Below are 17,562 nucleotides of genomic sequence, written 5' to 3'. Positions count from 1 at the left end.
GATTATACTCAAAAAGGTCAAGGTACAGTGACCCGAAATAGTTCAATGATTTTCCGAATGATAACTCAAGAACGCTTTTGCCTAGGATCATGACATTCATAGGTACATTGATCTGACTTGCAGAGATGACCCCTATTGATTTTCAGGAGGCACTAGGTCAAAGGTCAAGGTCACAGTGACAAAAGTCGTATTCACACAATGGCTGCCAGTACAACGGACAGCCCATATGTGGGGCATGCATGTTTTACAAACAGCCCTTGTTTCTATAGATTTCAGCAAGACCCACCAATGGATAATAGACATACAAGACCCCACTGTTGACATTATATGCTTACAGGCATTGAGGCAACTATACAGGAGTCAGAGCCTCTATGATACAAAAGGCCAGTGTTAACTGTGCTGATCAAATGCAATCTACAGGTTTCACTTTGGTTCTTTCAGAGTCCATGTCAACTGCTGACAGTGAAGAGCCAGGCAGTGTGACCCATGATAGGAGGGAGCCAAGTGAAGAGCCAGCCAGTCTGAGCCATGATAGAAGGGAGCCAAATCCTCAAGGTATAAATGCAATTATACCCCCACAAACAAAGTTTAGGGATGTATATAGGAGTGAACTTGTCGGTCGGTTCGTATTAAGTGTCCACCCTCTAATTCAAGTTGTTTTCATCTAATCTTCACCAAACTTGTCTGTTGGTCTGTCGGTCGGTCCGTCTGTATTATTAAGTGTCCGCTCTCTAATTCAAGTTGTATTCATCCGATCTTCGGTCAGATGTTGTATCTAGAGGATACCTAGGTGAAGTGTGAATATGGGTCATGCCGGATCAAAACTAGGTCACGGGGTCACTTAGTGCGTTTTTAACATTGAGCATGGTTTGGGCTGTTTTTTGTGAAGACAACATGCAAAATATTTTGTGTTCATTAAGGCATTTATGCTTGCCATCTCATCTGTTATGAACAGTTTATTGTGAAATGAGAGGATTAATACCCGAATAATCTACAACTACAAAAGATATTATTTAACTTTTGAGAATGATTTTATTATACCCCCACAAACGAAGTTTAGGGGGTTATATTGGAGTTAGCTTGTAGTGCTTCATCTAGAAAGGCAGAGGGGCATGGCGCATGACTTGAAAAAAGGGCATTTTGCACGGAGATTCTCTTAAAAAGGGCGCATTGGGTGTTTTTGAAACTTAATCACAGCTTAAAACTTTGATTTAAACATTGTACATGTCATTTTTCGTGAGAAATTCTCGCGAAATGTGTTCTTAAAATACATAGCTATTGAGTAGACATGTGAATTTATTATTATATTTTTTGGAGAACATTCAAATCGGATGCAAAACACAAAAATGTTACTGATCACGGCGGCTCTAAACTGAAAGTAAACTTCATGGAGCAGGTCGTCATTAAATTACAAAATTTGCTATACGTTTTTTAAAATCGGCTCAGATTTATCTTGTAATAGACTGTACTTCGGAACTCTGCTAAGTACAATGTAATTAAAATCTTTACCGTTACGGCCCTTGTTACGTTACGACCCAGAATGTGGCTCATGAATTTGTTCGGGTCTCTAATGTATGTATTGATTTTCTTCTACATCAGTACCTCATCGAGACGTTCATAATAAAGGCCCACCTATTGATGATAAAGACATGACCCAACTGTAGACTATATATTCTAGTACAATTTTCTGTTGTCCAAGCCAATATATATTTATGCCACCCTTCGAAGAAGAGGGGGTATATTGCTTTGCTCATGTCGATCGGTCCGTTCCGTCCACCAGGTGGTTGTCAATACGATAACTCAAGAACGCTTGGGCCTAGGATCATGAAACATCATAGGTACATTGATCATGACTTGCAGATGACCCCTATTGATTTGAGGTCACTAGGTCAAGGTCACGGTGATCGATATTGTAAAATGGTTTCCGGATTATAACTCAAGAACGCATACGCCTAGGATCATGAAACTTCATGGGTAGATTGATCATGACTCGTAGATGAACCCTATAGATTTTGAGGTCACATGGTCAAAGGTCAAGGTCACAGTGACCCGAAATAGTCAAATGATTTTCGAATGATAACTCAAGAACGCTTTTGCCTAGGATCATGACACTTCATAGGTACATTGATCGTGACTTGCAGATGACCCCTATTGATTTTCAGGTCACTAGGTCAAAGGTCAAGGTCACAGTGACAAAAGTCGTATTCACACAATGGCTGCCAGTACAACGGACAGCCCATATGTGGGGCATGCATGTTTTACAAACAGCCCTTGTTTCTATAGATTTCAGCAAGACCCACCAATGGATAATAGACATACAAGACCCCACTGTTGACATTATATGCTTACAGGCATTGAGGCAACTATACAGGAGTCAGAGCCTCTCATGATACAACAGGCCAGTGTTAACTGTGCTGATCGAATGCAATCTACAGGTTTCACTTTGGTTCTTTCAGAGTCCATGTCAACTGCTGACAGTGAAGAGCCAGGCAGTCTGACCCATGATAGGAGGGAGCCAAGTGAAGAGCCAGCCAGTCTGAGCCATGATAGGAGGAAGCCAAGTGAAGAGCCAGCCAGTCTGACCCATGGTATTTCTGTTATCATTGAATAAAGGCCCACCTATTGATGATAAAGACATGACCCAACTGTACACTATATATTCTAGTACAATTTGTCAGTAGATTGATCATGACTCGCAGATGACCCCTATTGATTTTGAGGTCACTAGGTCAAAGGTCAAGGTCACAGTGACCCGAAATAGTAAAATGGTTTCTGGATGATAACTCAAGAACGCATACGCCTAGGATCATGAAACTTCATGGGTAGATTGATCATTACTCGCAGATGACCCCTATAGATTTTGAGGTCAAAGGTCAAGGTCACGGTGACCCGAAATAGTAAATGGTTTCCGGATGATAACTCAAGAACGCATACGGCTAGGATCATAAACTTCATGGGTAGATTGATCATTACTCGCAGATGACCCCTATTGATTTTGATGTCACTAGGTCAAAGGTCAAGGTCACGGTGACCCGAAATAGTAAAATGGTTTTCGGATGATAACTCAAGAAAGCATATGCCTAGGATCATGAAACTTCATAGGTAGATTGATCATGACTCGCAGATGACCCCTATTGATTTTGAGGTCACAAGGTCAAAGGTCAAGGTCACGGTGACCCGAAATAGTAAAATGATTTTCGGATGATAACTCAAGAACGCTTTTGCCTAGGATCATGACACTTCATAAGTACATCGATCGTAACTCGCAGATGACCCCTATTGATTTTCAGGTCACTAGGTCAAAGGTCAAGGTCACAGTGACAAAAAACGTATTCACACAACGGCTGCCACTACAACGGACAGCCCATATGGGGGGCATGCATGTTTTCTATAGATTTCAGCAAGACCCACCAATGGATAATAGACATACAAGGACCCCACTGTTGACATTATATGTTTACAGGCATTGAGGCAACTGTTGAAGACACCCACAGTCTAGAATCTATACAGGAGTCGGAGCCTCTCATGATACAACATGCCAGTGTTGACTGTGCTGATCATATGCAATCTACAGGTTTCACTTTGGTTCTTTCAGAGTCCATGTCAACTGCTGACAGTGAAGAGCCAGGCAGTCTGACCCATGATAGGAGGGAGCCAAGTGAAGAGCCAGCCAGTCTGACCCATGATAGGAGGGAGCCAAGTGAAGAGCCAGCCAGTCTGACCCATGGTATTTCTGTTGTCATATAATAAAGGCCCATCTATTGATGATAAAGACATGACCCAACTGTAGACTATATATTCTAGTACAATTTTCTGTTGTCCAAGCCAATATATATTTATGCCACCCTTCGAAGAAGAGGGGGTATATTGCTTTGCTCATGTCGATCGGTCCGTCTGTCCACCAGGTGGTTGTCATACGATTACTCAAGAACGCTTGGGCCTAGGATCATGAAACATCATAGGTACATTGATCATGACTTGCAGATGACCCCTATTGATTTTGAGGTCAAAAGGTCAAGGTCACGGTGACCCGAAATAGTAAAATGATTTTCCGATGATAACTCAAGAACGCTTTTGCCTAGGATCATGACACTTCATAGGTACATTGATCGTGACTTGCAGATGACCCCTATTGATTATCAGGTCACTAGGTCAAAGGTCAAGGTCACAGTGACAAAAAACGTATTCACACAATGGCTGCCACTACAACGGACAGCCCATATGGGGGGCATGCATGTTTTCTATAGATTTCAGCAAGATCCACCAATGGATAATAGACATACAAGACCCCACTGTTGACATTATATGTTTACAGTCATTGAGGCAACTGTTGAAGACACCCACAGTCTAGAATCTGTACAGGAGTCAGAGCCTCTCATGATACAACATGCCAGTGTTGACTGTGCTGATCATATGCAATCTACAGGTTTCACTTTGGTTCTTTCAGAGTCCATGTCAACTGCTGCCAGTGAAGGGCCAGCCAGTCTGACCCATGATGAAATGAGGCAGCCAAATCCTCAAGGTATGAACTAAATTTGAAGACGGGTTTCTCTGCATTTTCTATCATTATGTGACAGAGTCTTATGTCATGACTGTATTAAAGTAAATGAGTAGTCCAAGTCAAGTGTGATGCTCTAGACGACCTCCTCTGTGATCTACAGGGTTACAACAATGTGCTTGTAAAAGTCCTTGTAAAGTACAAAGTAGGCAGTTTGCTATGAAAGTTAATGTTTAGTACTTGTTCTTCCAAGAAATGATAGTTCTGCGAACTGTCAGTTCTTATATGTGTGAAAAATTGGTTTAAACTGGTGTTAAAACAGTTTCAGTTAGTTCATTTTACCTCCTAACATGTTCAGGTTTTGTGCATTTTTATCAGGAAAACCTTGCTCTACAATATTCAATCATTGTATCACTTGCAGTGTTCTGCTGTGAAATTTTACTGTTGGGGACCCTTTAGGATTACAAAAGTGGGGACAAAAAGAAAAAATATGGGGACACAGAAATATTTTTGTAGCAGAATTAAATGTGTGGAAACTAATAACCTTTAACTTGAACTTTTAAACGTGCTTAAACTTCTTACAGTCAGGTTGTAACATTGTTATTAAAACTGGAACATTCAAAAAACTTTTTAACACTGTCAAACAGTTGTCAACATATTTACAAAACTTTGAAAAAATTTATGGTCATTGGACTCCGCATGTCAAAGTACTTGTTCGATAATTAGAAATACCGATAGTAAAGGCGTTTTCTTTTTTGCTTTATGCACAATCTGCATGTCATTTTGTTGTTGTCAAACAGTGACCAAGGACATTTTGAAGCCAATTTTCTTGGAATGTACGTTTAGGGGCAGACTTTTTTCGTAATTGCTAAACGATGTTGGGACTTGGAAGACTCTGTTGGGTTGTTAATATTATTGTCATATTTTCTAATTTTACTTGCCGGAGGAAAAAAAAAAAATGGATTTTGTTTTCTTTGGCCTGTCACTTTAAGCCATTTTGATAGGTTCGGAAATTTCCTTGATATCTGATTGGTTGTTATAATCTCAACTTACCAATGAAATAGAGTGTTAATATTAAATAAATTAACCATTGGCTGCGAAATGACGTCATGTCCAATGAAATAGTTTGTTCTGGTTACACATTCACTCGATTACTTTACCGACTTACAAATTGAATCGATTAGTTTTTATTTCTAATTCATGTGCGCCCGCGGACCCATATACAGAAAACGGGTGGGGACAAATATTTGTTTTTTGCGACAATAACACAAGGGCGCATCCACGGCAGAACACTGACTTATGTTGATACTTTGTGTGCAAGGATCAATTCAGTAGAAAAGTCAACAAAATAAAGGGCTTACAGTCACTGAACAAATGAGTTTGCTGCTTAGAGTGTATATTTTTCCCAAAAATATTTGAAAATTTCCCCTCTTGGAAGTGTAGTTCAATTTTAATCAATACCTCGTTTAAATAATTCACAGAAAAGCCAAAAAATGTTGATCTTTGAACATAAACATAACATGTTGATGACAAAAAAAGTTGGAATAATGTTTTTCTCTCTGTGTATGGTGAATTATGGTGTTACAACTTGATTTTGTATGTTACTTGCTTAGCATTGAAATTTCCCCTTTTACACGTGAATTATCCCCCTCTCAGGGGACCCGACCCCTTTTCCCCAAAACTGAAAAAAACACTGACATGATACTCATTGCTATTTTATTTTTATATCTATTCTTGTTTTAGGGACAGGGACAAGAAAAGGAATGAAACGAAAGTGGGCCAGCGAAGAGAACATATGTTTCATGAACTTTTTTAGAGATGAATTAAGAGAAAAAAAAATGCCATCTGGCTCAAAAATAATGGGGTCCCTAAAAATACTTACCGGAAGAACAGTGGCCCAGATAAGGGCAAGGGTCCATAACATTATTATGGAAAAACAAAAATGGAAAAAGAATTGTTGAACTGTGGAATATGTTTATGCCCCTGGTAGGGTGGCATATAGCAGTTGAACTGTCCGTCAGTCAGTCAGTCTGTCCATCTGGCCGAAAACTTATATGGCCATAACTTTTTCAATATTGAACATAGCAACTTGATATTTATACCCCTATTACAATTGGTAATGGGGGCTATATAGGAGTCACGTTTGTCGGTCTGTCCCGATATTTCATCCGATCTTCACCAAACTTGGTCAGTAGTTGTATGTAGATAATGTCTAGATCAAGTTTGAATATGGGTCATGCCAGGTCAAAAACTAGGTCATGGGGTCACTTAGTATGTTTTAAACTGTAAGTTTGTACGGACCATAGCTATGTTATTTATCGTTACATTTTTAAATGACTCGGTACATTTGTTCACCATCATGGAACGGTGTGTCGCGTTAAAAGAAATTACGTCAATATCTCAAAGGTCAAGGTCACACTTGGGAGTTCAAAGGTCAAATGCTTGTCCGGGCCATAGCTTTGTTTTTTATTGTGAGATTTTAAAATCATTTGGCACATTTGTTCACCATCATTGAACAGTGTGTCGGGCGAAAGAATTACGTCGATATTTCCAAGAACAAGGGCACAATTTGAGTTTAAAGGTAAAAAATGGCCATAATTGAGCTTGTCTGGGCAATAACTATGTTGTTTATTGTGCGATTTTAAAATCGTTGGCTCTTTTGTTCACCATCATTTGACAGTGTGTCGCGCGAAAGAATTACGTCGATATCTTCAAACTCAAAGTTGTAGTTTTAGTTCAAAGGTCAAAAATGGCAATAAATTATCTTGTCTGGGCCATAAATATGTCATTCATTGTAAGATTTTAAAATGACTCTGTACATCAATTTTGTTCAAAGTCATTGGAAGGCTTGTCATGTGAAACAATTCAAGAGTTCAAAGGTAAAAATGGCTATAAATGATAATGGCATAATGATTCTTAAAAAATCGCCATAAATTGTATTATCTTGTTTTGTGAAGACAGCATACAAAATAGTCTGTGTCAATGCGTTATGTGGGGGTATATGTCACGTCTGTGACAAAGCTCCAGTTGGCATGCATGTGCATCTTGTGAAGCTGCACATATTGAGTGGTGAAAAGTGAAGGTCAAGGTAATCCTTCAAGGTTAAATGTTAAATATATTGCTTCTGTCCGTCCGTCTGAAAACTTTAAAATTGGCCATAACTTTTGAGCTCACCTGAGTGCAACATGCTCATGGTGAGCTTTTGTGATTGCCTTTTGTCCGTTGTGCGTTGTATGTCGTCAACATTTTGCCTTGTGAACACTCTAGATGCCACATTTATTGTCTGATCTTCATGAAATTTTGCAGAACATTTGTCACATTGATACCTCGACTGAGTTCGAAACTGGGTCATGCTGGGTCAAAAATTAGGTCACTAGGTCAAAAAAACAACAAAAAAACTTGTGAACACTGTAGAAGTCCAATCTTCATGTAACTTTGTCAAAATGTTTGTCTAAATGATATTTTGGTTTAGTTAAAAATTGGTTCCGGTCCGTTGAAAAACATGGCCGCCAGGGGCGGGGCAGTTTTCCTTATATGGCTATAGAGAAACCTTGTGAACACTTTAGAAGTCAAAATGTTTGCCTAATCATCATGAAACTTGGTCAAAACATTGGTTTTATTTATATTTTGGACGAGTTTGAAAATGGTCCAGATCAGTGAAAAAACATGGCCGCCAAGGGGCGGGGAGTTTTCCTTATGTCTTTAGTTAAACATTGCTAACACTCTAGAGGCCACATTTATTGTCCATTCTTCATGAAATTTGGTCAGAAGTTTGGTCTCAATGATATCTTAGACGAGCTGAAAATGGTTACGTTTGCTTGAAAAACATGGCTGCCAAAGGGCGGGGCATTTTTCCTTATATGGCTATATATGGCTATAGTAAAATCTTGTTAACACTCTTGAGGCCACATTTATTTTCCGATCTTCATGAAACTTGGTCAGAATATTCATCCCAAAAAATATCGTAGACAAGTTAAAAAATGATGCTGGTTGGTTGAAAAACATGTCCGCCAGGGGGTGGGGCATTTTACCTTATATGGCTATAGTAAAACTTTGTTAACACTCTATAGGCCACATTTATTTTCTTATCTTCATGAAACTTGGTCAGAAGATTTGTCCTAATGATATCTTGGATTAGTTCAAAAATAGTTTCGTTTGCTTAAAAAACATGGCCACCAGGGGGCGGGGCATTTTTCCTAATATGGTTATGTATCATGCTTTACTAAAACATTGTAAACACTCTGTAGGCCACATTTATTTTCCGATTATTATGAAACTTGGTCAGATGATTTGTCCTAATGATATCTTGGATGAGTTCAAAAATGGTTCTAGTTGGTGGAAAAACATGGCCACTAAGGGGGCGTGGTATTTTTCCTTATATGGCTAAAGTAAAACCCTGTTAAAACTCTAGAAGCCATATTTATTGTACGATCATCATGACACTTTGTCAGAAGATTTGTCCCAATGATATTTGGACAAGTTTGAAATTGGTTCCAGTTGCTAAGAAAAACATGGCCACCAGTGGGCGGGGCATTTTTCCTTATATGGACTTATGAATCTTCTTGAAACTTTGTCAGTATATTAGTTTAAATGATATCTTGGATGTGTTTTTCACGTTGACATTTGAAGCTTTAACTTTGTATGATTCTAAATATGTGTCAATGCTGTCAGTTGAATTTTGAAATATGAAGTTTTACATTTTTTGTAGATTAAATAATTTGTAAAATGTTGCAGTTTCGTCAATCAGTTTTATAAGATATTGAGCTTTAAATATGATGCAGATTGTAAGATTCTTAATATCTTTCAATATTGTGGATAAGTTTTTGAGATATCAAGCTTTGAGTTTTATGCAAATTGTATGATTTTAAAATGTTTTAATGGTGTTGATCAGTGTAATGAAGATTGCATAATTTTTATGTTTTAATTCTGTCTATTGGTTTTCAAAATGAAAGACTTTGATTTTGTAAGTGCACTTTTATCTCCTGAAAGATTCTTTTCTAGTGTTTAGTTTATATTTTAAGGCTGTTTGCAAACTCGAAGTGAAAACAGTTCTAATACAATTTGGTAAGGACATGACATTGCATATCTGATTTTAAAATGTACTTTGCTGGCAACGTGTAATTTTCTGAAATGTCTTAGTAAGACTGTTGTTTGCAATCAAAAGGTCTGTGCTTCAAATACAGGGTAATGCATGTTTTTTGTCCAAATTTATGGCGATTCAGACATTGTTCTATGTAAATTTGGGGTTTGCTTGAAGGTTCAGTCTATTTTTATGTCCCTCACTATAGTAGTGGGGGACATATTGTTTTTGTCCTGTCTGTTGGTTGGTTGGTTGATCTGTTTACGCCAACTTTAACATTTGCAATAACTTTTGCAATATTGAAGATAGCAACTTGATATTTGGCATGCATATGTATCTCATAGAGCTGCACATTTTAATTTTCTGAAAGGTCAAGGTCAGAGGTCAAATATATGTGGCCAAAATCGCTCATTTTATGAATACTTTTGCAATATTGAAGATAGCAACTTCATATTTGGCAAGCATGTGTATCTCATGGAGCTGCACATTTTGAGTGGTGAAAGGTCAAGGTCATAATTCAATGTCATAGGTCGAATATATGGCTTCAAAGCGGCGCAGTAAGGGGGATTGTGTTTTACGAACACAGCTCTTGTTGTTAACTGCCTTTTTAGTCCCTTACCAGTGTTTCACTAAAGTCCGTGTACTTTGGACTCATTTAAAGTTGACATTTGAAGCTTTAACTTTGTATGATTCTAAATATGTGTCAATGCTGTCGGTTGAATTTTGAAATATGAAGTTTTTCATTTTTGTAGATTAAATAATTTGTAAAATGTTGCAGTTTAGTCAATCAGTTTTATAAGATATTGAGCTTTAGTTATGATGCAGATTGTAAGATTCTTAATATCTTTCAATATTGTGGATAAGTTTTTGAGATATCAAGCTTTGAATTTTATGCAAATTGTATGATTTAAAATGTTTTAATTTGTTGATCAGTGTACTGAAGATTGTATACTTTTTATATGTTATAATTCTGTCTATTGGTTTTCAAAATGAAAGACTTTGATTTTGTAAGTGCACTTTTATCTCATTATGCCCCCCTTCGAAGAAGAGGGGGTATATTGCTTTGCTCATGTCGGTCGGTCTGTCGGTATGTCAGTTTGTCGGTCCGTCCACCAGGTGGTTGTCAGACGATAACTCAAGAACGCTTGGGCCTAGGATCATGAAACTCCATAGGTACATTGATCATGACTCGCAGATGACCCCTATTGATTTTGAGGTCAAAGGTCAAGGTCACGGTGACCCAAAATAGTAAAATGGTTTCCGGATGATAACTCAAAAATTCATACGCCTAGGATCATGAAACTTCATGGCTAGATTGATCATGACTTGCAGATGACCCCTATTGATTTTGAGGTCACTAGGTCAAAGGTCAAGGTCACGGTGACCCGAAATAGTAAAATGGTTTTCAGATGATAACTCAAGAACGCATATGCCTAGGATCATGAAACTTCACAGGTAGATTGATCATGACTCACAGATGACCCTTATTGATTTTGAGGTCACAAGGTCAAGGTCACGGTGACCCGAAATAGTAAAATGATTTTCGGATGATAACTCAAGAACGCTTTTGCCTAGGATCATGACACTTCATAGGTACATTGATCGTGACTCACAGATGACCCCTATTGATTTTCAGGTCACTAGGTCAAAGGTCAAGGTCACAGTGACAAAAAACGTATTCACACAATGGCTGCCACTACAACGGACAGCCCATATGGGGGGCATGCTTGTTTTACAAACAGCCCTTGTTAAAGATTCTTTTCTAGTGTTTAGTTTATATTTTAAGGCTGTTTGCAAACTCGAAGTGAAAACAGCTCTAGTACAATTTGGTAAGGACATGACATTGCATATCTGATTTAAAAATGTACTTTGCTGGCAACGTGTAATTTTCAGAAATGTCTTAGTAAGTAAGACTGTTGTTTGCAATCAAAAGGTCTGTGCTTCAAATCCAGGAAAATGCATGTTTTTTGTCCAAATTTATGTCAATTCAGACATTGTTCTGTGTAAATATGGGGTTTGCTTGTAGGATCAGTCTATTTTTATGTCCCCCACTATAGTAGTGGGGGACATGTTGTTTTTGCTCTGTCGGTCTGTTGATTGGTTGGTTGGTCTGTTTATGCCAACTTTAACATTTTGCAATATTGAAAGTAGCAACTTGATATTTGGCATGCAAATGCATCTCCTGAAGCTGCACATTATCATTGGTGAAAGGTCAAGGTCATCCTTCAAGGTCAGAGGTCAAATATATGTGGCCAAAATCGCTCATTTTATGAATTCTTTTGCAATATTGAAGATAGCAACTTGATATTTGCCAAGCATGTGTATCTCATTGAGCTGCACATTTTGAGTGGTGAAAGGTCAAGGTCATCCTTCAAGGTCAGAGGTCAAATATATGTGGCCCAAATCGCTTATTTTATTAATACTTTTGCAATATTGAAGATAGCAACTTGAAATTTGGCATGCATGTGTATCTCATGGAGCTGCAAATTTTGAGTGTTGAAAGGTCAAAGTCATCCTTCAAGGTCAGAGGTTAAATATATGTGGCCCAAATCGCTTATTTTATGAATACGTTTGCACTATTGAAGATAGCAACTTGATATTTGGCATGCATATGTATCTCATAGAGCTGCACATTTTGAGTGGTGAAAGGTCAAGGTCATCCTTCAAGGTCAAATATATGGGTCAAAATTGCTCATGTTATGTTACTTCTGCAATATTGAAGCTAGCAATTTTATATTTGACATGCATGTGTATCTCATGGAGCTGCACATTTTGAGTGGTGAAGGGTCAAGGTCATCCTTCAAGGTCAAACGTTATATACGGGGCATTGGGTTTCACAAACGCATCTTGTTGTGTATGTAATTAATTTTGCTTAATTTTTGTGATCCCCCGCCAACAGCGGAGGGATATTAATTTGGCATTGTCCGTCTTTCCGTCTGTCCGTCCGGCACTTTTGTGTCCGGAACCATATCTTGGAAGTGCTTTAGCAGATTTCATTGAAACTTGGTACGAGTATATATATATGGATAAGAGGATGATGCACGCCAAATGGCATTGTACATCCTTGATTAATAGCGGAGTTATGACCCTTTGTATTTGAAAAAAATGCTTTTTTTGTGTGTCCAGAGCCATAACTTGTATCCAGAAGTATAATGGCGGGGGATATCAATTCAACGAATTTGCTTGTTAAATCAGTTTTTATTTTCATGATAATCATTTAGTTCGTACTGCAACTTATGATGGATTGTTACTACTATCTCCAATTATTTGTTTGTCATGGGTCCGTCACCATTTATCTCTTATATAATACTTGAATTGAGCATTTCACAATCTGACAATCATGCATATCATTTATTAGTTTCATAATAAAACGTCTGACAAGGGTCAGATAATTTTAACATATATTGTTGTTATAATTTGTCATGTGTTGTATGAATAAATGACACTTCCATGATAGAGAAAATTTAAATATATTTTTAAAGACATTTGTAAAATGAAAATGAAATAACTATACATTTTACAGTGGCTAGTCGTACGGCTAGACAAGAGGCTAGCCGCACGGCCCCGTACGGGTAGACAATAGGTTTGCCGTACGGCTCTGTACGTATAGCCTTTCCTATGGATATTGTCTAAGTTAAAGACAACCATTTTCAGTGAACTGATAAATTGCCTGTATGAAACCATATATTTATCCATTGTCTGAACGACAATTAAATTATTTGTGTGACTCCATTTCTGAGAAGTACCTTGGCCGTCATTGAATTTCATAATATCGATGCCGCAACTAATTAAAACAGTTTTCACTCCTTACATAGGAAAGTCGTCTTATTAAAGAATCAAATTAGAAACCGATTTAAATTATGTGTGTGTAAGTCAATTTCTAGAACGTAACTTTGACGGCTGTCGTCATTAAATTTCAAAATATCGATGCCGCAACTCTTTAATACAGGTTTTTCACGCCTTATGAACGTCGACTAATTAATGAATCAAATAAGCAACCGTATGACATGAAAGGAAGCCGTGAAAGATGACGAATTTTTAAAGCGAGATTATACGATTTTTTCAAATATTTATTAATTTACATAAAATGTGTATAAAAAAAAACAACTTATTAAACATATATTTGAACATAAACTTAAATAAAAGTTAAGAAGAACATGTGTCGATATATGCAAAATAAGCCAGATATTAAATTCTGAAATCGAAAATGTATGTACAGTCGAATTCGCCAGCATGTAAATCGTGCATGTACGATGTGAATCTAAATTTAGTTTAACGGTTCATTTTTAGTGTGAGCGTCAGCTAACGCTAATGTTTTTGCAAATCGGTATGTGCGTAGAAGCCTTAAAGGGGCCTTTTCACAGATTTGACATGTTTTGAAGTTTGTCATTAGATGCTTTATATTGATGAATGTAAACATTGGATTTTTAACGCTCCAGAAAAAAAATCAAAAATAAAATTTAAAAATGGAAAAAAGTAGCCCGTACAAGGGCTCGAACCAGTGACCCCCGGAATCCTGGAGTAAAAAACGCTTTAGCCTAATGAGCTATCCTGCCAAGCATACATGAGAGGTGTATTCTATACCTGATATAAGCAATCTTCGTAGTTTCACAAATTTAAACGATAACAACAGAACTCTCCAAATTATTCAATCGTTTCGCGTTGCAACGCTCTATAATTTTTAGGTTTTTAAATCGTGAAAAGATGCATATAATGGCTATATTAGACCATGGTTAATGTTCAGTAATACTGATTCCTCACAAATATCATAACTAAAACGAAAATTTGCGAATCTGAAACAACTATTTTCAATTTTGTCAATTTACCAAACCGTGAAAAGATCCCTTTAACTATGACATGGAAAGACAACCACTGTCCGTTGCAGCAGACTACACATTCTACTAGCGTCTGCTAGGAAAGATAACCACCACATTTGCCTGTTTATAGTCCACAACTCACTGGTGCACTGCAGTTGGTGTATATGAGTAATAGAGTTTAACAGCTTGTAAGACGATATTGGCCAGTCTAGTGTTTATCATTGAAAATCTGCACATACTGGCTGCTTTCAGAGAAAACAGGGCTTAATGCATGTCAAATAAGATAAGCCTGTGCATACTGATAAGCTTGTGCAATGCAAACACGCTAAACAAGGACGACATGTCTTATTTTATAATGTTTAAAGGGTCTCTTGTACTGGGATGACAATGTATGCATAAGCATTTAGCCCTGTTTTCCCAAAACGAAGCTAAAAATTTATTTTTTATTAATGATTTAAAAAAAAAACATCTGAACCTGTGCTTTAAGACACACTCTTTATAATTTTGAATGGATTGTGTCCATTCAAAACTTGCAATATAAAAAGCTATAACATAATTTTTTAAACTGAGTTGCGTCTAAACTTATACAACAACGAACACCTACAGTGACGTCAGCGCTTTGATAAATTCCTGCAACCATTTATTCGCCACACGAACACTAACTAAAAATACGAATGCTTCAGTTATAGGCTACTATTCCATCTGTCCGCAACCGCATATCCGCATCCGCAAAAAATAAAACAAGTAGAAATGCACTGCACTTATTCCATTCATCCGTATCCGCACGCGAATAGGCGTCCGCAATAGAACGCTCAAGTGAGCATTCTTGGGCTACTATTCCATCTATCTGTAAATGTATCCGTATCCGCAAAATATACGGACGCTATATTCCATTTATCCGCATACGTCGAACGTATCTTTATTTTTGTATATGGATAAAACTAAAAATTATAATTATTGAGATAATTATAATGAAGGACAAGCTGCTAAGCGTGAATTTAAGTAGATATAAGGTACAAATCATCGTTCTGTCCGTAAAAGGATACAAATGGTAAATACCTGAAACATCTTCTTTTAGTGCCTTGGCTATGATTTTCCATACATTTAAACTTTAAAGTATAATCAGAGTCACGATATGCAGAACTGCGTTGGTTGTATAATTCCGGGTATTTTTTCACGAATTCGATAGATTTTCAGTTTATTTTTTAGATGACAGCTACTCTCATCGTGCTAAATGCCGTCCGTATCTCGTCCGCATCCGTTTGCGGATAAATGGAATATAGCGTCCGTATAACGATTTTGCGGATACTGACGCGGATACGGATGCGGATGCGGATTGGTGGAATACAAGCCTTATTTTAGGAAAATATGTACGAAATATCTTCGTCACAATCGGCTCGGGCGCTTATTTGTCTTTGCTGCATATTACTGATTAACAGCACTAAATGACAATTCTATACTTTATAAGCCGTACGGCTAGACAATCTCAATAGGAAAGGCTATAATACGTACAGCGCCGTAAGGCTAGCCTATTGTCTAGCCGTACGGGGCCGTACGGTTAGCCTCTTGTCTAGCCGTACGGGACTGTACGACTAGCCACTGCCTTTAGTTATTGGAGGTTCTTATGTATTATACCCAGTCGCAAGTGGTATAGGCTATACTCAAATCTTTTCGTCCGTCTGTTATTGGATACTGTGATGGGTTATGTATCACATTCAATGTTGTTTTTTTTTGTTTATAAGACAAAATCAGATTTTTTTTCAAAATACCTTCCTTTTAACTAATTTGAAAGCATTTTTACAGGTCCATTCTTGCGAAGCAATAATGCAAGTTAAAGAACTGGTTTTACAAGTCCCTATTCGATATTTATGACATAACTATGACTAAAATCTTCAGAATAGTTCAAAGCACGAAATGAATATCTTTCTGTTGGACATGAGGAAGTGGACCGAATATCGATGACTGGATCATTTTCCACGAAGGCACATAAAACTACAGTAAAGTTCCGCTACTTTCAGCTTGGTCTTAATAGCATGTCGGACTTCATAATTAACAGGGTATTTTGTTCTTTATTCAATACTTTGGGACCATGCAATCTTGAAAAATTGCAATTTACAGTGTTCAATGTGGTCTTAATAGCGGTACTCTTCTTGTACTAGGAATCGCTGCGTGTTTTAGTCATTATCTTTGAAATCCTTTTCGAAGCTATCATAAAAAACATTTATACTCGTGTCACGCCAGGGTGACATCACGTCAGGTTTAAACACAATAAGTAAATACATATTGTTATAACGTTTAAATATTCGTTTGACTTCTATTTTTCATTTCAATTTAATAATCCTATAAATGTTTTGTTTTTGGTTGTCATATCTATTTACCATTAACGATCCGCAACTGTTTTACCTTTACGTATCTTTGCAATGAAACTGTTATAGCGACAACTGTTTCATTATAGCTGCTTGCATCACACGGACACCACTGTTATATAATTCAATGATTTCTACAAGGATGATTCTATCCTACATTATCTCAATTGTTTAACCAAGGACATTGTGCTTTTAAAAGTTCCGGCGACTACAAAATCACGCAACAGGAGAAAATAACACGATACGTAGTCAAATAATGCAAAAATTCAAAAAAATATTAAAATAACATTAAACACATATTTAGTTCACCATTGTGTCATTCCCTCTGTAAAATGAATTCGACTCAAAATGTTATTAAATGTATAATGCAAGGAAACCATGCAGAGCGATTCATGCATAGGCCACACAAATACAAACACATCTGATCGTGAGGATTTAATATATAAAGTTTGAGGTCGAGAAGATCTTAACCACAATTCTAATGCGAGTGTCGCAAGATATAACTATGCTCAAGGCCAACTCATTTTTTAGCAAACAATGTTTCGTATTTCAAGTGACACTATCTCAGGGACCCGGTATGTCGGTATCAAGTATCACAGAGTATACATATATAAAAAAATAATTGGGTCATGGGGACCCAGATACGAGGTTTAAAGTAAAAAAATGTATATGTTATTTGTCTGCAGAAATAACTAGATATATTAAGTTTCGAGTTATATATAGGTTGTTGAAGGTAATTCGCATAAAACACGCTATTTTTCAGTTGGATACTAGCATGGGAAAGGGAAGTACCCAACACTC

General features: G+C 37.3%; 1 protein-coding gene across 5 annotated transcripts; it reads left to right on the top strand.

The window, feature by feature from the left end:
• The first annotated feature begins 415 nt into the window (after positions 1-415).
• LOC127860083 (uncharacterized) lies at positions 416-12,976 on the top strand. 5 transcript variants are annotated; one of them, XR_008039596.1, is made up of 6 exons: positions 416-555; positions 2,457-2,588; positions 3,596-3,727; positions 4,448-4,522; positions 6,242-11,815; positions 11,962-12,976. XR_008039596.1 is itself a non-coding variant. In XM_052397877.1 (5 exons), exons 1-5 carry the CDS (start codon positions 447-449, stop codon positions 6,457-6,459), a joined length of 666 nt encoding a protein of 221 aa, XP_052253837.1. In that variant the 5' UTR covers positions 416-446; the 3' UTR covers positions 6,460-12,976. The 5 variants fall into 5 exon arrangements, 4 of the variants coding, with proteins under 4 accessions (XP_052253837.1, XP_052253839.1, XP_052253840.1 ...); XM_052397877.1 differs by having other exon boundaries at positions 6,242-12,976; XM_052397879.1 differs by lacking the exon at positions 2,457-2,588 and having other exon boundaries at positions 6,242-12,976.
• Positions 12,977-17,562: the final 4,586 nt, after the last annotated feature.

Source organism: Dreissena polymorpha, chromosome 15, assembly GCF_020536995.1.
Source record: "Dreissena polymorpha isolate Duluth1 chromosome 15, UMN_Dpol_1.0, whole genome shotgun sequence".
Taxonomy (NCBI): domain Eukaryota; kingdom Metazoa; phylum Mollusca; class Bivalvia; order Myida; family Dreissenidae; genus Dreissena; species Dreissena polymorpha.
This window is presented reverse-complemented; position numbering and strand designations above follow the sequence as displayed.